At 42.6% G+C, this 26,216-nt stretch overlaps 1 protein-coding gene and 1 long non-coding RNA gene across 3 annotated transcripts in view; one reads left to right on the forward strand and one right to left on the reverse strand.

Annotated features, from left to right (window-relative positions):
* Positions 1–6,113, reverse strand: part of pcgf1 (polycomb group ring finger 1) — a 64,895-nt gene extending 58,782 nt beyond the window's left edge. For both annotated transcript variants that reach the window (XM_073042100.1, XM_073042099.1), the window contains exon 1: positions 5,963–6,113. In XM_073042100.1, the coding sequence (XP_072898201.1) occupies positions 5,963–6,049 (87 nt within the window). In that variant the 5' untranslated portion in view covers positions 6,050–6,113. The remainder of the gene's footprint in view (positions 1–5,962) is intronic.
* LOC140726132 (uncharacterized) overlaps positions 5,856–26,216 on the forward strand; it is a 66,936-nt gene continuing 46,575 nt past the window's right edge. Inside the window, exons 1-2 of the long non-coding RNA XR_012098582.1 lie at positions 5,856–6,142; positions 16,282–16,386. This is a non-coding gene — a long non-coding RNA (uncharacterized lncRNA). The remainder of the gene's footprint in view (positions 6,143–16,281; positions 16,387–26,216) is intronic.

A 26,216-nucleotide genomic window follows, 5' to 3' on the forward strand; every position in this document is an offset into this window, starting at 1 on the left:
CCTAAATAGGACAATTCGGGCATGGGTCCTAATTGCATTGCAGCTTCCAAAAGGTAACAGGAAAATGTGTAGGTCTTTGCAAAAACGAGCAAATATACAACTAAATGGACAGCTTGCTTTAAAGAACACTGCACCATAGAAAGCATCGTATCAAAACTTTGTAGGGCAACTGCTCTGCCCAAGACTCTATGCAAATGGCAGAGAGCTGTGGACATTGCCCAGTCCATGAAAACCAGACTGTCCTCTGTACCTGGTCATTAACCTTTTCCCGCTCTCCCTTGCATGGAGTCAAGCAATTGGCATTCAATTCCTACCACTGTCTATAAGGAGCTTGTACAGTACTATTCAAACATCTTAGATATACGTCTCTGGGGTGCCTAAGACTTTGCACAGTACTGTAATAATTTTATATAGTGCACTAGTACTACTGTCTTTAAAAAAAAGCAAATTTCATGGCATGTGTGAGTGATGATAAACCTGACTCTAATATGGGTCTCTATTGTGGACTGAGAGTGTGAGAGTGGGAAGACAGCAAGGAGAGGGTAATTATGGCTGGGAAAAGGGGAAGGGAGAGGGGAGGGAGTGGGAAGCACCAGAGAGACATTTTGCAATGATCAATAAACCAATTGTTTGGAAGCAAATGACCTCAACTGGTGTCTTAGAGCTGGGTGTGTATGCACCCCTATCACCCTCTGCCCCCGCTACTCCTCTGCCACCTGTGCCTCACCCCTCCCACGGCACTCCACCCTTGCCATACCCAACATTTTTTGCTCTCTCCAGATTTACAAACTCCAATTTGACAAATACAGTACTGTTCAAAAGTCTTAGGCACCCTAGCTATATGTATGTGCCTAAGACTTCTGCACAGTATTGTACATTGACACCATGGGTTTCCTCCGGGTGCTCCAGTTTCCTCCTACATTCCAAATTCTTAGCGGCTAAGGTTAGTGTGTTGGCACCGGAAGCATGGTGACACTTGCAGGCTGCCGCAGGTACATCGGACAAAAGATATCAAAGCTTGTAGACATGTACTACCAGGCTCAAGGACAGTGTCTATCCGTTCTGTTATGGTTACTAAACAATCTCCTAGTACACTTGACTTCTCAATCTATCTCATCATTGCCTTGCACCTTATAGACTGCCTGTACTTTCCCAATAACTTCATCCATACTTTATCTGTTATTTTTTTCCCTTGTACTACCTCAATGCACCAATGTGATGAAACAATCTATATAGACAGTAAGCAAAGTTTTCTCCTGTACCTCAGTCCATGTGACAATAATAAACCAATACTAGTTCTACTCACAAGATCACACGACAAAGGAGCAGAAGTAGTCCATTCGGCCCATCAAGTCTGCTCCGCCACTCCACCATGAGCTAAACTATTCGCCCATCTAGTTCCAATTTCCGGCTTTTTTCCCATATCCCTTGATACCCTGACTAATTAGATACCTGTCAATCTCCTCCTTAAATTTAATCTCCTACTCCTGCTCCTAACTTTCTTTGTTGTCTCATAATAAACACCAATGTAAATATAAAAGTATAATTTGCTGCATGTTGATCTTCATTGTCTTGTTTACATGCATTATCTAGATCCTTTTATATATCAATAGCACCCTAACTTACTGAATCAATATACTTCCAGGTTTCCACTTTCCAACAGATGTACAGTCACTGACCACTTTATGAAGTACAGGAGTGGAATCCAGTGTGGTTTTCTGCAGCTGTAGTCCACCTACTTGTGTTATGCATTCAGAGATGCTCTTCTGCACACCACTGTTGTAATGCCTGGTCATTTGAGTTACTGTCACCTTTCTGTCAGCTTGAAACAATCTTCTCTGTCCTTGTTTGTCAACAAGACATTTTCACCCATAGAACTGCCACTCACTCAATGTTTATTGCACCATTCATTGTAAACACTAAAGTAGGGACTCCAATCTTTTTTATGCCATGGACCATTAACCAAGGGGGTCCATGGACTGCAGGTTGGGTACCCCTGCTCTAGAGTATATTGTGCATGAAAACCCCAGCAAGTCAGTAGCTTCTGGGATACTCAAACCACTCTGTCTGCACCAACAATCATTCCACGGTCAAAATCACTTAGATCACATTTCTTCCCTATTCTGATGTTTGGTCTGATTAACAACTGAACTTCCTGATCATATCTGCATGCTTAATGCACTGAATTGTTGCCATGAGACTGGCTGATTAGATTTTAGCAATAATGAGGTGCAGTGTACCTAATAAAGTGGCCACTCGATGTAACCGTTGAATGGAATCTATGGTAAATTTAGAAAAATAGACAGCATTATCTACAGTAGTGGTCGCCAACCTGTTGATTATGATCGACTGGTCGATCTTTGAGACTTTCCCAGTAGATCCCAAAAAAACAAAAATAAATACACAAATACTGTTGAGAGATTGTTTCCAGGTTCCGGGGTTTTAGTTCCATTCTTTCTGCCCAATGCACATGCATGTAGCTCCCCCGCCTTATACAGTGTACTTCAGTGGTCCCTAACCACCGGGCCGCGAGGAAACGATGAGTCAGCTGCACCTTTCCTCATTCCCTGTCACACCCACTGAACCTGAACCCACGCGAGGTCATCAGTCACCTAAACGCAGTGATACCTTCGCGCCAGGGATCACTGGTTGGTCTCGCGCGGCTGGCGGGAAGTGCTGTTGCTACCGGCCTGGAGTGCGGACAGATGGGCACCGCCTCTAAACCTGTTTACCATACCGAATGTTCGTGGGGAACTCGGTGCTCAAATATTAGCAGACAACCTAATCCAGGCTCAGGGTTTCATAAGTAGCAGAGCAGCTACCTCACTGCGATCTACTGAAACAAACTTTTGTCGGCTGATTGATCCTACAAGGGGGGCGGGCGCGGGCCTGTCATTCTCCTCGCTCGGTCGGTCGCTTTCTCCAGACTGTGACTGCCGCAGCCCCAGCATGGGGACCTCTGGCCTTGACCTTGTCCTCTCGCCCCACCAACGACCAGCCGCACCTGGCCAGGGCGTCTGGCGGCAGGTGGGCGGGAGGCTGCAGTTCAGGCCTGGAGGCTGTCTAATGAGGCAATGAAGCCCTCAAAACTGCTTCGGCACCTAGAGTCCAAGCACCCTGCATTTAAAGACAAACCCATTGAGTTTTGTGAGCGGAGAAAAACGTGAGCGAGTGGGACAGAAGCTATGTGCCGAGAGCCGCGAAAACTAAATTGCGGCATAGGCTGGACATAAAGAACCTGCTACGAGTATGGCTGTATTCCCATTGTGTCTAACACCCCCCCCCCCCCCCAAGAATATTGTTGATATTAAACCGGTCCACGGTGCAAAAAAAAAGGTGACCCCTGGTGTTTATACATTATTTCTACTTCCGGGTTACAGGGTTTCACTTCCAGTCTTTTCTGCCCCGGTGCGCACGTGTGTGACTAATCGATCTGGGGTCGATCTTGCCTTTCACTAAAGCTGAGGTAGGGTATCTTGGGCTTAAAAAGGTTGGTGACCACTACTCTACAGTAAAGTTGTAACAATTTTGTTTCACCAAATGAGAGCATGAGGTAATGTACTCAAATCCCAAGGCTTAAATGTAGTCACTATCAAATGGATCAAATTACATTCCATGGATACAGAACCACCCCCCTCCCCCCAAAAGATAACCTTAAGCAAACTCACTCTTCATGCTCACAGTATTCCCTCCTGGCTGCAATCTCTAAAGGAAATATCAAGATATATCTTTCAGGAAATCAGTGTCAAAGTAACAGACAAAACGTATCAATGACTTCCATTAATACAGACCCTACAATATTAGAGTGCCTCGGTAGCATAGTGGTTAGCAAGACACTATTACACTCAAGGCAGAGTTTAGCGTTTAACTCTGATGTCCTCTGTAAGGAGATTGTACACTCTTCCTGTGACCATGGGGTTTCCTGCTGTATTCCAAAGACGTACCAGTTAATAGTTTGATTGGTCATTGTAAATTCCTGTTATTAAGGGTCTTGGCCCGAAATAATCAACTGTTTCTAGCCGAGACCCTTCATCAGAGCTGGAAGGAAAGGCAACAGAATAAGGTGGTGGGAGGAGGGGAAGCTAGGTGACGCCAGGTTCACATTGGTGGGCAGTGCAGGTCATTGGGTCTGAAGAGCCTATTTCATGCTGTATCTCCAAATACGGTAAATAATTAAAATATAACATCCCCACACTTCAGAACAGTATTAAAAATGACACTGAGGTGCTCAAAAAGTAAATAAAAGACAAACAAATTATAGACAAAGGACAAGATTTCAGGATTTTGAAAGGAGAGGTGAAATAAGCAAGGCCTTGAGAACCAAAGGCACACCTGCCACTGGTGGCATGATTAAGATCAGAAATTATTTAGACTTCAGCTAGAGGAACCAGATCTTGAGTGTAATAGAGCTGGAAGATATACAAAGATAAAATTGACAAGATCATACAAGGATTTGAAAACAACAGTCATAAGGGATGTTACTTAAATGAGTGTCAGTACACATTAATAAACTTGAGGAAGATGATAGGTGAATTTAAGTTTGGACACAGGGGTTAGACAGCAGAGCTGGATGAATAAAAAAATAACTTTATTTATTGTCGCTAAGAAAGTGCCACCAGGGCAACAAAGGGATATATTTGGGTTGTGGCAGGTAAACAGAGTACCAGAACTCAGGATTGAACATGGATTGCTGGAAATGTGAGACAATAGGTCCACTAGCTGCACTACTCTGCTGCCATCTCTCTCTTATTTTTAAAACATAGACAACACATAAAAACAATGAAGGAACTCAGTGGGTCAGGAAGCATCTGTGGTAGAAATGGATAACTGATGTTTCAGGTTCAGATCCTTCATATGGACAGATGACAGGTCTTGTCCTGAAATGGTTGCCCAGCAAACCACCCCACAGATGCTATCTGACCCCATTATCCTGCAGAGATTCACCAGATTTTTGTGTTGCTCTAGATACCAGCATCTGTAATCTCACAGAGACATCTGTAGATAGCTCAACTATGATTACCACAGCTTCATCATTGTCACACTTTCCCAATGATGTTCTCTTCCTCTTCTCCCACTGAAGCAAGCTTCAAGCTCTTATTAATCATAAACATTAACTATATTCCCCATAGGAATTCTCTGATCTAAGGAGGCAGAGAGGTACTCTGATAGAAGTGCATTAAACCATTCTTATTCACAATATAGGGTGAAAGCATAGTCTTTTTCACAGGGTCAAAAACTTAACGGCACAAATTTAAGGTGAGAGGAGAAAGATTTAACAGGAACTTGAGGAGCAATTCATTTTTATTTAAGTTTAACAGGAGTTGTATTGGTGTGGGGTCAACTGCCAGAGGAAGTGGTTGAGGCAGGTACAACTGCTTAAAAAGTTGGAACAAGTACTGGATGGGGAAAGTTGAGACGGTGTTGGGCCAAACACCGGCAAGTGTGACTCGCTGGTACAGGACACCTTGGTCAGTTGGGCCGAAGCCTTGTATTATTACTGCAACCAAGGAAGACACAGTCTGTGATGCTTGATTGTACCACTGGACCTGAACTTCGCTAAGGTCGGGAGAATGGAACTGCTGTAGTGCAATGGCTTTTCCACTTTTTAAAAAATGTCAAACTCTCCCACACACGATTCCTATCATCGTTGGACACGATGCACAATCCTCTACATTGCTGCTCCTAAAGCACCGAGTGCAATGAAACCACATGCCTTTTGCCGCGAAGAAAAACAATTTAACAAGACGCATGCGCACCAGAGAGCTCGCTGCATACGTAGTGCGACGTTGCCAACCACCATCCTCCCCCCTCCTCCCGATCAACATGGCGACGGAGAGCGGAACCAGCGGCCCATCTGCCGATCGCTGCAGACTCTCAGAGACCGTCCCTACCCACCTCCCCCGGACCGTGCCAATATCTAACCCCCGCCCCTGTAAGGTCGCCCCCTCTCACACTTCCCCACCTCGTTCCGCAGCGGGTCCAGCTTGTAGACCGTTTGCAGCTGGTTCCGGAGCCGCATCGCGTTCGCCATCGGAGCGTCAACCGCCATCGCACTGCGTCAGCCGATGCCGCGGGTGGAGGAGTGATGGTCGCCTTGCGTCATCACGCACTGCGCACGCTTGGCGATCCGGAAGGCGACCGAGTGAGTGGAGGTGTTGTACATAGTGGGTGGGTCGGTTATGAAGTTACAGAGTTATGCAGCGTGGACCCCTTGGTCTGTTTCATGCTGACCTAACTTCCCATTTAAGCTAGTTCCATTTACCAGTATATCCCTTTAACCTTTCATAACCAAGTACCGTACCTTTTAAAAGTTATACCCATCTCAACCCCTTCTGGCAACTCATTCCGTTTACCGATCACCGGCTGGCTGAAAATGTAATCTCTTAGGTTCCTATTAAACCTGTTACCCCCCCCCCCCCCCACATTAAATCTAAGCTCTCAAGTTTTTGATTTTCTAACCCAGTGAAAGGACTCTGCACATTCACCTTAAGGTGGTGTATACACCACCCTCCTTTTCCTACACTTCAGTGAAGAACGACCCAACTCATTCAAGCATATTCCAGAACTCAGTCCCTCGAATCCCAGTAACGTCCTTGTAAATCACATGGGGGGTGATCAGTGGATGGTCATTGTGCAACTGGAAGTGAGGCAGTGACTATTAGGTGAAAAAGAAACCACTCAGGTAAAGCTATTAGTACCTGCACAAGGTGGACATGCAAGTCGCACCCCAGTACTGGTCTGGAAAATCTCAGGAGTCAAGAGGTTACAGGAGATTCTGCAGGTGCTGGAAGTCTTCAGCAACATGCACAGAATGCTGAAGGAACTCGGCTAGTCAGGCAGCATCTATGGAGGGAAATGGACAGTTGACATAGGTTGAGTGCAGACATTACAAAGGGTCTTAGTCTGAAACAGAAACTGTTTCCCTCAGGCACTGCCTCAACTGTGTAGTTTCACTTTCGTGTATGGTGCAGAAGAGTCAATAAATCGCGCTTACACACAATTACACATGCATCATCATTATGCGCCGTGTCATATGACATGGGCGATCATGCTCTTTGACCATGATTGTTCTTGGCAAAATTTTCTCCGCAAGTGCTTTGCTATTGCCTTCTGGGCAGTGTCTTTACAAGATGGGTGACCCTAGCCATTATCAGTACTCTTCAGAGATTGCCTGGCATTAGTGGTTGCATAACCCAGGACTTGTGAAATGCACCAGCTGCTCACATGGGTTCATGTGACCCTGATCGGGGGCTAATCAGGTGCTACAGCTTGCCCAAGGGTGAGCTTGCAGAGGGAAAAAGCACCTTACACCTCTTTTGGTAAAGATACATCTCCACCCTGCCACACGTACTTGTATGCACAGGTGTAATAAAACTCTATTTGCAGCAGCATCACAGGTACGTAGCATTCAAGAAACTGGTCATGTCTGATGATTACAGGAAACCTGTGTGGGAGAGCTTTAAAGTGGAAAAGTCATTGCACTGGGGTAGTTCCACCCTCTCAACCTCAGAAGTCCAGGTCTAGTGGTACGAGCAACCGTCACAAACTGGGTTGTCCTTGGTTGCAGTGGATAACCATGACTTCTGTGCCTCGTCATGCCCTTCACTCTCCACAGAGTGTTGCAGAACCACCTTCCTGCCATTTGAATCTCGCGGTTGATCTCATTCACACCAATTCACTGGAGCTGACTTCGCTTGCTAGGACGAGCATGTCCTAATTTCACCAGGGTATGAGGCTGTCAGCTACCCTCACCGAGTTTAACCTGCCTGTGGAAGTGCTGTACCAGGGTGTGGCTGCTGTTGCCTGCAAACAGCTACTTGGAACCACGGGTGAGAATTGAGTGTCCGGTGGGGACCAAAGATTAAGTGAGCTGCCCTGGAATGGACACGACAAGCCCTTTCACCAGAGGTGCTACCACTCCTTGCTATCTACACCCCATTTAGAGCCACTACATACACAAGAAAAACAAGATACATATTTCTACAATAAATAAACACCATAAGAACAAAAGGAAGTCCATCTTAGTGTAAGGAATATTATAAAGTGGTTACGAGGAAATCTGCAGATGCTGGAAATTCAAACAACACACACAAAATGCTGGTGGAACACAGCAGGCCAGGCAGCATCTATAAGGAGAAGCACTGTCGACGTTTCGGGCCGAGACCCTTCGTCAGGAGTCCGGGTCTCGGCCTGAAACGTCGACAGTGCTTCTCCTTATAGATGCTGCCTGGCCTGCTGTGTTCCACCAGCATTTTGTGTGTGTTATAAAGTGGTTGTACTGTTGCTGGACAGGTGATTCATGTGTACAATATCGACTAGAAAAATACATTATAAAACAAACAATTTGAAAGTAAAAAATCCATTATAATACAAGATGTTCCTATACCAAGGTTATGATTAAGGTTGTGCAGATTGGTTTAAGAATATTTGAAGGAGCTGTTCTTCAACCTGGTGGAGTAGAATTTCAGGCTGAATACATCATGCCTTATGTGAAAAGATGGCGGGGATCTTTGAAAGACCATTAGACATAGGAGCAGAATTAGGCCAGTAAGCCCACTGAGTCTGCTGTCATTCCATCATGGCTGACTTATCCCTTTCAACCCCATTCTCCTGCCTTCTTCTCGTGACCCTTGACACACTGACTAATCCAGAATCCATCAACCTCCACTTTAAATATACTCAATGACTTGGCCTCCACAGCTGTCTGTGGCAATGAATTATATACCCTTAGGCTAAAAGAATTCTTTATCATTTCTGTTCTGAGACATCCTTCAATTCTGAGGTTGTGCCCTCTGGTCCACTATAAATGATAGATGTTTCTTTGAGGCAGCACCTCAGGAATGTGCCCACAATATATTGAGCTCACCAGTTTATCTCTGCTGCAAGAGTAACTTCAGACTACCAAAAGGCACTGCCAATTCCTCCAGTATCCAGACTGCAGCAGTCCAATGCAAGGGTGGCTGTAACAGCCACATCCTCAATCCCAGAACACAAAGTCCAAATTGTGAATTGGCATATTAAATTCCATACAATTGATTTACTATTGTTGCACATACCAAGATGTAGTGAAAAACTGACTTTTTCAAGCTGTTAGTACAAGAACGGCAGTTACAGAATGCAGAATATAGTGTTGCAGTTACAGAGAAAGTATGGTGCACGTAGATGCTGTACAAGGACCATAAGGAAGATTGAAAGATCAGGAGTTCATCTTTATGTGAATCAACATATGAACACTACCTCACTATTTGTGTGCTGCCTATTTAATTATTCACTACAGTGCAAAATTCTTAGGCACACATACACAGCTAGGTGCCTAAGACTTTTGCAGAGTTCTGTAATTTTGTATATTGCACTGTACAGCAACCCAAAAAAAACCAAACAAATTTCAGGATATGTGAGCAATTTTCACAACCTTTGTCAGGGATATTAAGATTCGAGTTTGTTTAATGTTATTTCCAGTACCAGAGTGTAAAGGAGAACACAATAATTTTATCTGCAGGATAAAAGCTATCCTTGAGTCTGGAGATGCGTGCTCTAAAGCATTTTTGTCTTCTGCCAGAAGGAAGAGGGGACTGGGAGAAGAGTGAATCCCTCAGGTGGGAAGGTCTTTGGACTGAATAGGCTGGGTGCAGTCCAATCTAAACTTTAATGTTTGAAGTGTTCATAATCTTTCAACAATTAATGTGACCAGACACAGTTAAACCCAGTAAGAAATTCAATGAAGAGTTCACTACCCAGAATGCAAAGCTCCCGACCAAAGTGGAGTATCTGAGGTGTTCAACAGAGATTGTATTTAAAGGAAAAGAATACACCCAAAGGGCAAGAGGAAGAACAGTATGGCAATAAAATTAAGGGAAAGAGACTCCTGTTGAGCAGGAATACATCTAGTGTTTGTAGATGCAAAAAAAAAATGTAGGCTTACTGCTCAACTAGAAGAACATGAACAAAATTCAAGTGCTATATTTTCAACCCTCATTTTTAAATTATACAATAAATGAGGAAGAATTTTCACTACTTAAACTAGAGCATTAAAGTACAAGTTAAGAGACATTTTGCCAAGTTTTGAAGGCATCAGGTGGTGGTACAGGAGCCTAAAGACTCACACTCAACATTTTAAGGGCAGCTGTTCCACCTATCCCACTGTCAGATTTCTGAACATTTCCGGAATCCAAAAACACCACTTCATTATTGATCTTTTGTAGGATTTATTTTTATAGCTTACAGTGTGTAGTCACAACTGCTGAATGCATCACCAACACCAGCCTACCTGCCATCAAGGAGATGTATACAGAAAGATGCCTGAAAAAGGTCTGTAATATCATATCTACCCACCCTGCTCTTGCACTGTTTGTCCCACTCCCATTAGGGAGGAAACTATGTAGCATCCACACCAGGAAGACCAGACTCAAAAACTTACCCCAAGCACTAAGGCTGATCAATACCAACCACTAACCCACCCCTTCATATCCCGAACCACCACTACTACTACTTAAGCATTTCCTATCAGAATCACCTTATGTACAGACACTCCTGTGCCTTGCTTCATTTTATAGACAATGAATATAAGCTATCGTGTATTTATATTTATTTATTTTTTAAATTATTGAGTGTTTTGTGCTGCATCAGATCCAGAGTAACAATTATTTTGTTCTCTTTTACACTTGTGTACTGGAAATGACATTAAACTATCTTGAATCTTAGAGTAATTTTTCTGTCTTGAACTGTACTGCTGCCATAAAACAATAAATTTCACAACGTGTCGATGATAATAAAGCTGATTCTAGGCCATTAAACCAGTTAGCTCCAAGCTAGTAAAAGCAATGCAGATGGTCCTCTTTACAAGAACTCCAACTTCTCCAGTCTATAACTTAATTTCTTTCTTCTTTGCAATCTTATGCACCCTCTCAAAAATCAATCTTTCTAGACACAGTACTTGAGCTGAGGCCAAATATTCATCATGATTTCCTTTCTTTTGTATCCTATACCGCTCTTACCAAAACTTGGTACCTCATGTATTTTTACCCATAAGAATCAGTGTGACTCAACCTAGATTGTGGAACCACTTCATTGAGTGCCTTTGCTCCATTCACAAGAGGCAGTATTTCCCCATGGTCCACCATTTTAATTCCATTCCTCTTTCTGAAATGTCAGTTCATGGACTCCTTCTTCTCCCTTCCTTTCCAGTCCTGATGAAGGGTCTCAGCCCGAAACATCGACTGTTTATTCCTTTCCATAGATGCTGCCTGACCTGCTGCATTCCTCCTGCATTCTGTGTGTATTACTTTGGACTTCCAGCATCTGCAGAATCTCTTGTGTTTGTAAATTCAAATATTGTCAACCTACCTTGCAGTTCCAACAAGTTAGGCAAGTATAGCACCATCACCACACATCCAACAAATTTGCATCAATACCTTTATGACCAATTGTACCCTCAACTTAATGTTGCTTTTTATAACATTAAGAAAATGTTACCCATCACATTCCTTTGTATTAAAATATCCAGCACCTCTCTGCCTAATCTCCTTGAGGTCTATTACTGTTCTCCACTCAGTTTTCTATGCCTCAAAATTCTATTTTTTCTATAAGTCAGGAATTATTTTTCACCATGAACATACATAAAATTACTTAAATCAGGATGATACTGACCTCTTGGATAAATCTATTTGAGTTTAAAGGCTTGGCATGAAGCATCTCTTCCATAGCCCTCAATATTTGTTCAACCTAGAACTTAGGAATTTCTGTTCAATTCCCAAAGATAATTCTTACTCTTCCTTAACCAAGTATCAAAGCGATCAATCCCCTGAAGAATTTCTCCCAGGTTTGATCGCATCTTTTCCATAATATGAACCAAAATAGGAACAAATTACTAGGATTGGTGGTAATAACATAATGTGGAAAAGGTCATTGAATCCTTTTAGCCTATTAGATCTATCTGAACATTGCTCAGCCTTAAATCCATTTACCTGTTATTGTTCTCTAAATTGCAAACCATTAGCATCTGTTTTCAAGACTTTGTGTTGGTGTGTTAGTGGGAAATAACAGAGTGCCTTTATCTTTGGTTTAGGGAAAAAAATGCTCCTTGAAGTAACCCCTGACTGATTTTGCTCTATTTTAAAATTATATCCCATTTACTAGACCACCCACACATGCACTATTTTAAAAAAAATCTACGCAGTCTTTTAATTTGTTTAACAACCTTAAACATCTCAATACAATCAGCCATTAATCTTCTAATCTCCAATAACTATTACAACTTGACCTCGTAATTCAAACCTGTTAGTCCTCATGTTTTTCTGATCAGGAAAACCTGGATTTCTGGATTGCCACTGCTTCAGTAAAGCAACCAACATAATCAAAGAACCTACCTGCCTTGGGCGTTCTCTCTTCTGCCCCCTCTCATCAGGTGAAAAATACAAATGCCTGAACGCATATAACACCAAGCTCAAGAACAGCTTCTATCCTGCTATTATAAGACTCTTTACTTGTGCCCTAGTATACAGTAAGATGGACTCTTGACTTACAATATCTCCCATTGCACTTTATTGTCTTCCTCCATGGCATTTTCTATGCTGGAGGAACGCAGCAGGTCGGACAGCATTTATGGAAGGAATTGAATGATTGATGATTTGGACTGAAACTCATCATCAGAGTTGTCTCTGCAAATGCTGGAAACCTTGAGTAACACACACAGAATGCTGGATTAAAGGTTTCAGCCTGAAATGTCGACTATTCACTTCCTTCTGTAAATGCTGCCTGACTTGCTGAGCTCCTCCAGTATTTTGTGTGTGTTGCTCAAGATTTCCAGCATCTACATAATATCCTGTGTCTACACTTTCTATGTAACTGTGTGATTGTGTGACACTTTATTCTTTTATTGTTTTCCCTTATACACCGTCAATAAACTGTTGTACTGAAATCTGTGTGGTTTTTCACTGTACGTCAGTTCAATGATGACAGGAAATCTGTGCGGGGGAGTTTTTAAAGTGGAAAAACCTTTGTACTGGGTGGTAGATCCACTCCATTGACCTCAGAGGTCTGAGTCCACTGGTATGAACAAGCGTCACCATCTGGTGTTTTCGTTGGTTGCAGCAGATGACCACATTGTCTTCTGTGTCTCGTCATGCCCTTTGTTCTCCATGGAGTGTTGCAGTACTGTTTTCTTGGTCATTGGTTGTCACTAGATCTCATCCTCCCCGTCCACCGGAGCTGACTTTGCATGCCAGGACAGGCATGTCCCTATCTCACCAAGGTATGAGGCTGCCAGCTACCCTCACTTGGTTTAGTTCTGTCGCATGCAAAAATACTTGGAGCCTAAGATGAGAGCTGAGTGTCTGGTGGGACCAAAGATGAGTGAGCTGCCCAGGAATGAACATGATAAGCCCCTTCACCAGAGGTGCTACCCCTCCCTGGACACCCCATGTGATGTTAAACGAGTACCAATTGAGGTGACTGAAATGCAAGGGATTGATTTCCTGGTCCCTGAAAATTTACTAGTGAGAACTTGGTCATGGTGTAAAGGCTATATTGTTGTCAATGGCTTGTGCGGCAACACTGGTATACAGTTGGGGGTGCAGAAACAACATTTGGGGAAAACTCATCTTTGGCAGATTGCCAGCACCCTCCCTTCCCCTCCCCTCCCAGTTACGGCTGCCTAACAGGGACAACTACTGCAGTTCTCCACAGTGGAGTGTTTTTTTAAATCACCTGTCCTGTAACAATAGTGTTGACACCTTGAACAACACACACAAAATGCTGGAGGAACTCACCAGGACAGGCCTAAGCAAAAGCAAAAACCGTCAACATTTTGGGCTGAGATCCTTTATCAGTTCTGGAAAGGTGGGGGGTGGGAAGATGCGAGAATAAGAATATGGAGGGGAAGGAAGACAAGCTAGAAGGTGATAGGTAGGTGGGTGGGGGGGGGGTGGGAGAAGAAGTAAGAAACTAGGAAGTAATAGGTGGAACAGGTAAAGAGCTGAAGAAGAAGGAATCAGACAGGAGAGCAGAGTGGACACACCATCTGCAGAATCTCTTGTGTTGACACCTTGAAATTGTTTCTGAGAAATACAAGAATCTATTCTGTCCTGGGCACAGTTATACACACCTATTAACCACATCTGCCAAACTCTTAATCACAGAATCAATGAAAGATTGCCCATCTTGGGCGTTCAACCAGAGTGCAGAAGACTGCAACCTCCACAAATACAGATAGAGGAAATAATAATAAATAAACAAACAATAAATATTGAGAACATGAAATGAGAAGTCCTTGACAGTGAGTCCATTGGTTGTGGGAACATTTCAATGATGAGGCAAGTGAACTTGACGGAAGTTATCTCCTCTGGTTCAAGAACCTGATGGTTGAGGGGTAATGACTGTTACTGACCCTGGTGGTGTGAGTCCAAAAATTCCTGTACTTTCTTCCTGATGGCAGTAATGAGTAGAGAGCATGGCCTGGGTGATGAGGGTCCTGGTATGTCCTAAATCTTCAGTACCTTACAACTGTAACTGAACTTCCCAAACATTTCATTGGTTTTAATGTACTTTTTGGTGTCCTTGGGTAGTAAAAGCTGCAATGCAAGTAAAAGTCTTAATATCTCTTTTTTATGCACTGGAGATTTAATTCCCCCGAAGGCCACCAGGTGACACCAATTTTCAGGTAATCCAATCGTAGTAGAATAAGCTGCTCCTCTCTCCTCCTTAAACCTTACCCCTTCTGAACCCTCCACTCTCTCTGCACCAATCCCAACCTTATTATCAAACCCTTAGGTTGCTGTTGTAGCATGGCGGACTGACCTCTACTCTGTTGTGGCCAGGTGGCAACTCTCAGACACCTCCTCATACCTACCCCTTGAAGAGGACCCCACTCTGGCCATCAGAAAACTGTCTCTGACACCATCACTAACCTCATCAACTCTGGAGAACTCCCATCCACTGCCACCAAACTCATCGTTCCCCTACCCCGTGCTACTCATTTCTACCTCCTATCCAAGATCAACAAGTCTGACTGTTCGAGTAGGCCCATTATCTCTGCCTACTCTCGTCCCACTGAATAGCATGAATATTGGTTTCTCCTTCGGGTAAAAAATCCTTCCCCCTTCCCTCTTCTATTTCCTATTCTGGCCTCTTCACACCTGCATATCACCTCTCCCTGTTGCCCCTCCTCCTTTCCTTTCTCCTAACTGTCCTCCTTACCTTCTCCCCCTTACCCTCTCCCCCACCACCTTTTTATTCTGGCATCTTTTTCCTTCCTTTCCATTCCTGAAGAATCATCTCAGCCCAAAACGTTGACTGTTCATTCCATAGTTGCTAACTGAACTGCTGAGTTCCTCCAGCATTTTGTGTGTGTTGCTTTGGATGCTTAGAATGAACCATATTTATTTTGTGTTCTCAATTGTGCCCTGCGATTGTTAGTTCACTGGAGGCTGGAGGCCGAAGACGGGCTATCCTGGTGTTGGAGTCTGTGTATGTATGTGGGTGGATGGGAGGAAGGAACGGAGCTTGTTTTCTTTTGTTTTATTGCCTGTTTTGTTTGTTCTGTGGTGTTCTGCCAAGCATTGTGGGCATGCTATGTGGGCGCTGGAATGTGCGATGACTATATATTTCGATGTATAAATAAATCTGAATCTTGAATTTTGAATGAGTGGCCCATCACATTGCATTTTCTCTTGACTTAAGATGATCTTTGATCCAGGGTGAGGATAAAGAGATGGCAGCTTAAGCAAAAAGATTTTTCAAAAAGTTAGAATTTATCAAATTCTTATATAACTAGAATAAATTCCAAAGGGAGTATTCAGTAGCTCTTCACAATCGGATCCCATTTATTTTCACTGACTTAATGATGTGGAATTTGTTGTTTTGTGACAGCAGTACAGTGCAAAGACAAAATCACCATAAACAACAAAAAACTAGTGCAATAAGAGGAATAATGAGGTATTCGTGGTTACGTGGTCTGTTCAGAGGGGAAGAAGCTGTTCCTAAAATGTTGAGTGCCCTATTCCTCCTTCCTGACGATAGTAATGAGAAGAGGTCATGTCCTGGATGGTGGCGGGTGTTAATGATGGATGCCACCTTCTTGAGGCCCGTGAATCAGAAATTCTAAAAAGTTAGTGAACAACACCTCGAGAGATTGAGAGACAATAAGATGGCACTGGTAAACCAGTGATGTTCTGCAGGCTACGTACCAAACCTCTAAATATACCCTTTTGAATTTCTCTCTGCAGATCTGCAGCATACTGTTTCTCTTTAAGATTATTATTTTTTTCTTTCTTTTTATATTTGTAGTTTGTCTATTGAACGCTGGATGTCCACCCTGTTGGTGCAACCTTCCATTGATTCTATTATGGTTACTGGATTTACTGAATATACCCACAAGAAAATGAATCTCAGGTCAGTATAGAGTGACATATATGTACCTTAATAATTATGAATTAGGTTTAGGGAAATCTGAGAAATCCACACATTTTACACGTAATCTTGCATCCTTGGGCCTTTGAAAGCGATGCAGAGATGATTGTGAATGTGTTTGTTATCTTTCAAAATTCCATGGTTCTAGAATGGTTGCTACAACTTGGAACTAGTAAATCTAACTATTATTTCATAAAGGAGAGAGATACAAATCAGGGATTTTCAGGCCAGAGAGTTTGACATCTGGACAATGCAATGAACTATAATGGAGGAAATTGTAATGGGAAATTTAGACAACAATATTAGAGGATTGGTTAATGGATGGAAAATGGTAGACATAAATTGGCACCCACAGGCTAGAGCCTTCTGTTGATTCGCTGTCTCTGACCTGTGGGTGCCAGTGGGGCTTCAGCTACTCACAGTCTTTATCATGATTTGACAGGAATGTAAGTATAATAGATCCAACACAAGAGATTCTTCAGATCCAAAGCAACACAAGCAAAATGCTGGAAGAATTCAGCAGGTCAGGCAGCATCTATGGAGAGGAATAAAAAATCATTATTTTGGTCCTGATAAAGGGTCTTGGTGTGAAACATCGACTCTTCCTTTCTCTCCATAGCTGCTGCCTGATCTGCTGAATTTCACCAGCATTTCATGTGTGTTGTAAAAGATTTGATGGTGGATGAGTAAGTTAATGGGAGAAACTACAGAAGGCATTATTTGGTTGAGCAAATAGGTGTGGATATAACAGATGGAAAATATTGTGGAGAAAATGTGAGATCATCTACTTTGATGGAAGTAATGGAAAAGTGGAGTACTCTCAAAATGGCAAGAATATGAAAAGCGTTGTTCAAGTGTTCTTGTATGCGAATGAGTGAGTGTAGCAAAGAAGATAAGCTGTGTATTTGCCTTATAACAAGATCATACAAATCAAAGAGTAAAGGTGTTGTACTGTGATTGACTAGGGTCTCAGTAAGGCCAAATTTGCAATATTATGTGCAGATCTGGTCTTCCTACCTGAGAAGGATAGGAAGGGAGTGTATTGAATTTTTGCCAGTTGATTAGATGTTAAGGCCATAAGATATAGAAGCAGGATTAGGCCATTTGGCCCATTGAGTCTGATCTGCCATTCAATCAGCTCTGATGTATTATCCCTCACATCCCCATTCTGCTGCCTACTCTCCATAACCTCTGATATCTTTACTAATCCAGAATCTACCAACTCCTGTTTGCAATATACCCAATGAATTGGCTTCCAAAGTTGTCTGTGGCAATGATTTCCACTCTCTGGCTAAATATGTTACTCTTCATCTCTGTTCTAAAGGGACTTACTTATATTCTGAGGCTGTGCCCTCAGGTCTTGGGATTCTTGGGACTGGTTATGTAGACTGGTTCTGTATTCCCTATGATTGGCAATCTTAATGAAATGTGTAATGTTTGAGAAGTAGATATAGGGATGATGCTTTCCCTGGTTGGAGTGTCTAGAACAAAATCCTAGTCTCAAAATAAAGTTTCAGCTTTCAAGAATGAAATGCAAAGAAATTACTTCACCAAGACAGTAGTGAATCTTTGAAGTTCTCTATCTAAGGGGGAGGTTGAGGTTCTGTCACTAATATTTTCAAAACTGATCAATAGATGTTTTTAATCTTATGGGAGTCATGGAAAATGGAATCAGTACAGTGAAGTGCCACTAAAAGTTCAAAGTTGAAAGTAATTTTATTATCAAAGTACTTCCGTGTCACCATATTGAGATTCATTTTCTTGCAGGCATTCACAGTAAATGCAAAGAAGCACAATAGGATCAATTGTGTTTGAAAGACAAACAACCCATGTGCAAAAGACAGCAAACTATGCATATACTAAAAGAAAACATAATAATAAATAAATAAGCAAAAATTTTAAGACCATGAGATGAAGAATCCTTGAAAGTGAGTCCATAGGTTGTGGGAACAGTGTTGGCACTGTTTAATTCAGTAATATGAAAGATCTGCCTAAATCTTCTTGATTTATCAGAATAGAGCAAATGGCTTACTCCTTCTGTTTCTTATTCAACATCCTTCCTGATCTGTGAAGGCCAAAAAGGACTTTAAAGCTTTGATATACAGTCACTGGCCACTTTTTTAAGTACAGGAGTGGAACCCAGTGTTGTCTTCTGCTGCCGTAGCTTGTCCACTTCAAGGTTTGATGTATTGTGCATTCGGAGATGTACTTTTGCACACCATTGTTATAGCACATGGTTATTTGAGTCACTGCCACCTTCCTGTCCGCTTGAACTTGTGTGGACATTCTCCTCTGACCTCTCTTATTAAGGCTTTTTTGCCCACAGGCAAAAAACAAGGCTTTTTGCACCCGTTCGCTGGATGTTTGCTTTTGTTTCTTTCATTTTCTGTACACTCCAGATCAGGAGTTCCACGGACCCCTTGCTTAATGATATTGGGCCACAACATAAAAAAGGTTGGGAACCCCTGCTCTAGAGACTGTTCTACATGAAAATCCCTGGAAGCCAGCAGTTTCTGAGATACTCAAGCCAATCATGCAGCATCTTTGCCCCATGATGTTATGCTGACCTTTTAACCTACTCTAAGATCAATCTAACCCTTCCCTACATAGTCTCCTATTTTTCTTTCATCAATGTTTCTAAGTTATAAATCTAAGAATCCCTGAGAATCTCTATTACCTCCCCTGCCAGTGCATTCCACGCACCTGTTACGTACCCGTGACACGTGACAGTGGTACCCTTGTTACGTGACTGGGGTTGAAGTTATACTGGACTTGAGGTAATGGTCTTGTGATGGTGGAGTGATGTCATTTTCCCGCCAGTAGAGGTCATGTGACAGGTTTTTTTTTTACAGGGTATAAAAGGAAGACCCGCCCTGTCAGGTGGGGCAGTTCGTGGCTGGATTTGCCGTTGACTTCATGTCACTGCGTGATTTAATGTGATGACGCAGTTTAGTTGAAAAATGAAGTTTTGTATAATGCCTAAAGTTTAAAAGGTCATTGCCAGCGGTTTCTTTGCTGGTGGAGAGTGAAGATAAGAATTTGGAAGATAAAGATCGAGGAGAATCGATTTTCGATGGTGGAAAGTTCGACCTTGTGTGATCCTCATTCGGAAGGATTTCGTTGACTGTTCTCGTGTTAATCTCCGCTGGGATAGCGGGAGATTGAGAATAGTGTGGAAGAAAGGTCAGTGCCTTTAAGCCGTTATATTCCATAAAATTCTTCGTGGGAAAGTTCGACGCCGGGAATCGAAGGACAACGACGTGGAAGAGAATATAAATCGCTTTAAAAAAGTCTCTCCTTTTAAAAGGACTGTGAGCTTTTGAACTTTCGGCATACCGCTTTAAAGAACTGTTTTTTTTCAATACCGCTTTAAGAACTGTTTGAACTGCAACGCTATTAAGAACTGTGAATCTGCCGCACAGCAGCTGAATTCCGGTTAAGCTAGTGTTTGTTTACTTTTGGGGGGGTTTGTTTTCAGTGTTTAATAAACGTGTTATTTGTTATACAAACCCTTGCCTAACTCATATATATTTATTGTTGCCTGAATATGTAACACACCCACCACATTCTGTATAAAATACCTACCTCTCACATCTCTCTTATACTTTCCTCCAATCACCTTAGTATTAAACCTGCTCATATTAGTCATTTCCATCCTGGGAAAAAAAATACTGGCTGTCCACTCAGTCTATGCCTCTTATCATCTTAAGCACCTCTACCAAGTCATCTCCCATTCTCCTTCACTCCAAAGAAAAAACCCTAACTCACTCAACCTATCCAGATAAGACATGCTCTCTAATCCTGACAGCATCTGGAACATCATAGTCATTCTTCATTTTCTTATGTTTCCTCTTTTTCCCCCCTAGTTTCTGTCACACTCATTGTGCTTTTTTTTTCTGTTTCTACTCAAAGTGACAATAATAAACCAATTCCATTTCCAACTGCAATTTCTGCTTACTCCTTGTGGGTAGAAGGTCCTGCTAATGTGCTATACTTTTCTACATAGTATGCTTATCCTCAAATGGAATGAAGCTTTTAGCAATAATAATTATGGAAGACATTTATAGCCACTTAAAAACCGTTTGATTTGATAAAGGAAAGCAGGCACAGATTACTTCTGACTAATGGATTTAACATTTTCTGTTGTAAGTTGATAAATCAGTTCTAATTTGGAATACCAGAGATTCTGCAGATGCTGGAAGCCTTCAGCAACACACACTAAATGCTGGGGGAACTCAGCTGGTCAAGCGGTGTCTATGGAGAGGAATAAACAGTTGACATTTTGGGCTGAGATTCTTCAACAAGGACATTATGTTTTTCTTCTTTGTCTTTGGAGGTTTTATGTCAGATGGCAAACAGTTTTTAAGATGCTTCACCAGCATCTTTTGAACTAGAGTGTGGGTCAGGATAGCTAAATCCTATATATTTATACTTGCATCAAATTTTATTAAAACAACCTGTATTCATAAGGAACTGCACTATACTGTATAGTTAAAACAATAATCCTGCAATCCTTTCTTCAAAATATTGTTAATGTTAATTTCTATTTTATTCCATGATAACTTTAAAATCAACCATCACCTATCTTGATTATATCTTGGACCCCTCACCAGTACTTGCTCAACCATTTCTTGTTGATTACAATATTCACACCTCCCATTTTTGTGTTTCTTCATTAAAAACAAATTTCTATTTATAACATGAGTAAGTGCAGATACTAGGTATCCAGAGCAACACAAACAAAATGCTGGAGGAACTCAGAGGGACAGGCAGCATCTACTGAAAAGAGTAAACAGCCAATGTTTTGGCCTGAGACCCTTCTTCAGGTCTGGAAAGGAAGGGGGAAGACACCAGAATAAAAAGGTGGGGAGAGGAGAAGGAGGATAGTTTGCAGGTGATCGATGAAGTCAGTTGGGTTGGAAAGATAAATAGCTGGAGAAGAAGGAACCTGTAGGAGAGGAGGGCTGACCATGGGAGAAAGGGAAAGAGAAGGGGACCCAGGGTGATAGGCAGGTGAGATGAAATAGGAAGCCAGAGTGGAAAATAGAAGAAGAGAGGAGGGAGGGGAATTTTTTTTTTACCGAAAGGAGACATTGATATTCATGCCAATAGGTTGGAGACTGTCCCGATGGAATATAAGGTCTCCTTCACACTGAGGATGGCCTCATCTTAGCACAAGAGGAGGCCATAGACCGACATATCAGAACGGGACCTATTTAACCCTGTTAATGTACTATTTAACCCTGTATGCCTAAACATCAATCTCAATATTATCATGTCCTCCCTCCTGCTCTTTCTTGCCAGATGAAGGAGAAGTCTTCCTCTCGAAGGCTTCCAGAGGAAGGGCGATGATGTCCATCTGCAGACTGCTCAGTTCATTGTTGATGACTGCGGTCTTGCGGGCTTCACTCATATCTTGCAGGTCTTCTGTAAGGCCTAGTGTCATGGTCGGTACATTCCAAGTATCTATCTTGAGGGCTGGATACTTCTGATTTTTCCTTTTTTTGCCAGGTGTAAGGTTATTGATCCACCTGCTGGGGGTACCCTGCACCCCACACACCCAGTGGAGCAAATGGACTGTGGCGAGGCAGCACCTATTTGAGGCGGGCAGTAGCTGCCCAGTGGGGTCATAGGATCTCTCCTACCGTTAGAAGCAGCCCCGGCACCTCACTCTGCACCAATCAAGTGCAGCGGCTTCTCACTGGTAACTAATGCTTTCTGTGTTGTGTCACTCTGAGTAGCAATGCTGGAGTGTCCTCTCCAGGGCGCAAGCCTGGGTGGGAAGATTTGAAGAACCGGCTGTTGCCCATGCAGCGGATTCCCCCTCTCCACGTCACTGATGTCATCCAAGGGAAGGGCAAGCGCTGATACGGCTTGATACCAGTGTTCTCACAGAGGTTGCCAGAGTGAAGTTTGTAAACAACATCAAACTGCCTTAGGGACACCTGGCTCCGGATTTCTTCCTCTGGGTTTATTCCTGAAGCCTTTCCCATGGGTGGGAATGGCCACAAGGCAGCAGAGGTTTAAAATCAGAGCTTTCCTTCTCCTAGGTGGGCTGCTGTCCAAGGCTGACAAGCCCCACCTGCCCAGAGCAACTGGTTTTGAGGTGTCAGTGGTCCGCCTTTGCCCCTTCTCATATCAGTAGAAATAGTTCCACCGGGCCTATTAGCTAAGCCAGACGTGAAGGCCAAGAGTTGGACTTGGTTGTCAGAGGCTGTTAGAGTTGCACGCCATTAAGAGCACTTTATAGATAGTGGGAGCTTATCTCCACTACCACCCCTGGCTATGACAACCTTAGGAACCATATATGTGTGCCTAAGCTTTATACACTGTACTGTGTGCCAGTGACAATAAACCTGATTGTGAAGTAAATCTGACCTGGGAAATAGTGAAGACTAGATCAACACAAGAGTGCGAGATTGCCATTTTCTGACCCTGCAGTTGGACCTTATGGAGGAGATGATAAAAGAAATGTTTGCTATATCTCCAGCAATTCAGGAGTGTTGAAACAGTTCAGTGATGGGATGAGTGAAGTTGAGTGAGGTTATCCCCATTGGTTCAAGAGCCTGATGGCTGAGGGGTAGTAACTGTTCCTGAACCTAATGGTGTGGGTCCCAGGGGTCCTATACCTTCTTTCTATGATCATCTCAGCAGCACAGTAAAAACTGCACAAATTGCAAGTATTTTTGTGCCTTATCTCTCTCACAGTCACATTCAAAAGCAAGTGGCAGGAGCAACTGCGGCTGCCAACCTTTGTCATGTGGTAGGGCAAGAGACTAGGTTTCCTGTAACTAAAAACGTATCACTAAACCATTGTATCTGAAACCACTTAGCACTGACTCCATTTCTGTTAAGTACTGCCATCAGATCAAAGCAGGTGATTAATAAGACGGGGAAGAAATATAAAAAGCGACTGAAACATTGAAATAAATTGTAGCAAGGGGCGGAAGATAACAGTGCCTTTGAAGCTCTCTTGGGTTATTACTTCAATTTTTTCCTTGCCTCGCTTTGTGCACAGGACCCATCTCCGAGGACAGATTAAAGGAGCCCATATCTTGTCGACCATCAATAACGGAGCTCACTGTCATTGTATTCATTTTTGCATTCCTTTTAATCTTCTTGCAGCATGCAGGCATATTTTAATCTTTTCTTCATTCTCCATGTGTTCACCTCAAGGCAGTGAGTGAAAAGGCTGACTTACCCCACCCAGGTACACTTTCAAACAGAAACTCTCCTACTTGTAATCACCTTCACTGTTTATCCCCCTCATGCTCTCAATTATGAGAAAGCTCCTGAAAAGTCTTGCCAGCAATCCACCCATGGCTGGTCATGTTATACATAGTAGCAGCAATCTGTTTATGAAATTGTTCCCTTTTTACCCTGGTCACAATTGGAGGGTAGGTCCACTTGCTTTTCTTTTAGATATCGCTGCGTGTTAGTCCATAAGACCATAAGGTCTAAGAGTAGAATTAGGTCATTCAGCCCATCAGTCTGCTCTGCCAATCGATCATGGCTGAATTATTATCACTCTCAACCCCATTCTCCTGTCTTCCTCCATGTAACTTTTGACATCCTGACCAATCAGGAACTTACCAACCTTCACTTTAAATATACCCAATGTCTTGGTCTTCGCAGCTGTCTGCGGCAATGAATTCCACAGATTCAGCACCCTCGAGCTAAAGAAACACCTCCTTATCTCTTCCTCTACATCCTTCTACTCTGAGGGCGTGCCCACTGGTCCTAGATTCCCCCACTATAGGAAACATTCTCTCCACATCCACCCTATCCAGACATTTCAGTGTTTTGTACACTGTCGAGGATAGATAGGGCCTATGATAAAATGGCATCCAAAGACGTCACCTACTGATGATACAACACTCCTCCAGTGCTAATGTGTTGGTTTGGATTAAGACTTGGGTATCAGGGGTGGGTTTGACCCCACCAACTCATGATTTAGATGCAAGAGTTCCATTCACTGACCCACATCAAATGTTTAGTTTCAAATGTTTTCCAAGTGTAGCTAAATCCAAATTCAGATTAGTTTATTGTCCTATACACTAGGGTGCAATTAAATTCCTTAACACAAGTGATTCTGCAGAGAAGTGGCAGATGGAGATCAACCCAGGTAAGTGTGAAGTGGTTCATTTTGGTAGGTCAAATTTGAAGACAGAATACAATATTAATGGTAAGTCTCTTGGCAGTATGAAGGATCAGTGAGATATTGGGGTCCACGTCCATGGGACACTCAAAGCTGCTGCACAGGTTGTCAGTGTGGCTAAGAAGGCATATGGTGTGTTGGCCTTCTTGAACCGTGGGATTGAGTTCAAGAACCGTGAGGTAATATTACAGCTATATAAGACTTTAGTTAGACCCCACTTGGAGTACTGAGTTCATTTCTAGTCACCTCACTACAGGAAGGATGTGGATAGTATAGAGAGAGTGCAGAAGAGATTTAGATTTACAAGGATGTAGCTTGGATTGGAGAGCATGCCTTTTGAGAATAGGTTGAGTGAACTTGGCCTTTTCTCCTTGGAGTGATGGAGGATGAGAGGTGACCTGGTAGAGGTGTATAAGATGATGAGAAGCATTGATTGTATGGATAGCCAGAGACTTTTTCCCAGAGCTGAAATGGCTAACAGGAAGGGCAAAGTTTTAATATGCTTGGAAGTAGATAAGTATTTCACACATAGATTGGTGGGTGCATGGAATGCACTGCCAGTGACGGTGGTAGAGACAGATACAATAGGGTCTTTTAAGAGACTCTTAGATAGGTACATGGTACATGGAGCTTAGAATATTAGAGGGTTATGTGGTAGGGAAATTCTAGGCAGTTTCTAGAGTGGGTTACATGATCAGCACAACATGCTTGAAATCCAGAGCAACACACACACACACACACACACACACACACACACACACACACACACACACACACACACACACACACACACACACACACACACACACACACACACACAAAATGCTGAAGGAACTCAGGTCAGGTAGCATCTATGGCAACAGTCTTGATGTTTTGAGCTGAGACTTCATCAGGATTTGCTCACATGAAGCTCACAGAGTAAACTGTATATATAAAATACAATGAAAAGCGCAAAATAGCAGAATTACGCAAATATTCACTTCTGCAGCAAGGTAACATAGCGATTAGCATTTCACCTTTCAGCGCTGGTGACCCAGGTTTAACTCCACCACCGTCTATAAGGAATTTGTATCTTCTTTCTGTGACCACATGGCTCCAACGGTTTGAACCTCCAACGGTTCAAAACTGTCAACCTGTTATAGCAGTTGGCAGTTATGGTTAGTAAGTTATGGGCCAGAAGATTGGCAACACTTGTGGGCTGCCCCCAGCACAATCCTCGGAGAGTGTTGGCTGTTGACGCAAATGACGCATTTCACTGTATGTTTTGAAGTTTCAAGGATCAGCTTTATTTGCCATATACATTTACATGTTTGGGAAAATTGCTGTGGTGTGTTGGTCAGGGAACAAACTACATGCAACAAAAAAATAACAACATTCAATGATTATACAGAATAAAGAATTATATAAAATAAAGTTAAAAGTATAGATGTAGTTATAATGAAAACAGCATTATAAAAAGTGGTTTAAAGTGTTTTTAGTTTTGGACAGTTAATAGACAGAGGGGGGTGGAAGGGGGCTAACTAGAATGGTTTATCAATCAACTGCCAAGGGAAAGAAACATTTAAGATGACATGAAGTTTTTTTTTGTTTTATTACCCCTATAGCTCTTTCCAGGTAGGAGCTTTTGGAAAAGGAAATTTGTTGGGCGAGTAGT

This window comes from Hemitrygon akajei, chromosome 4 (assembly GCF_048418815.1).
Source record: "Hemitrygon akajei chromosome 4, sHemAka1.3, whole genome shotgun sequence".
NCBI classification, from domain to species: Eukaryota; Metazoa; Chordata; class Chondrichthyes; order Myliobatiformes; family Dasyatidae; genus Hemitrygon; species Hemitrygon akajei.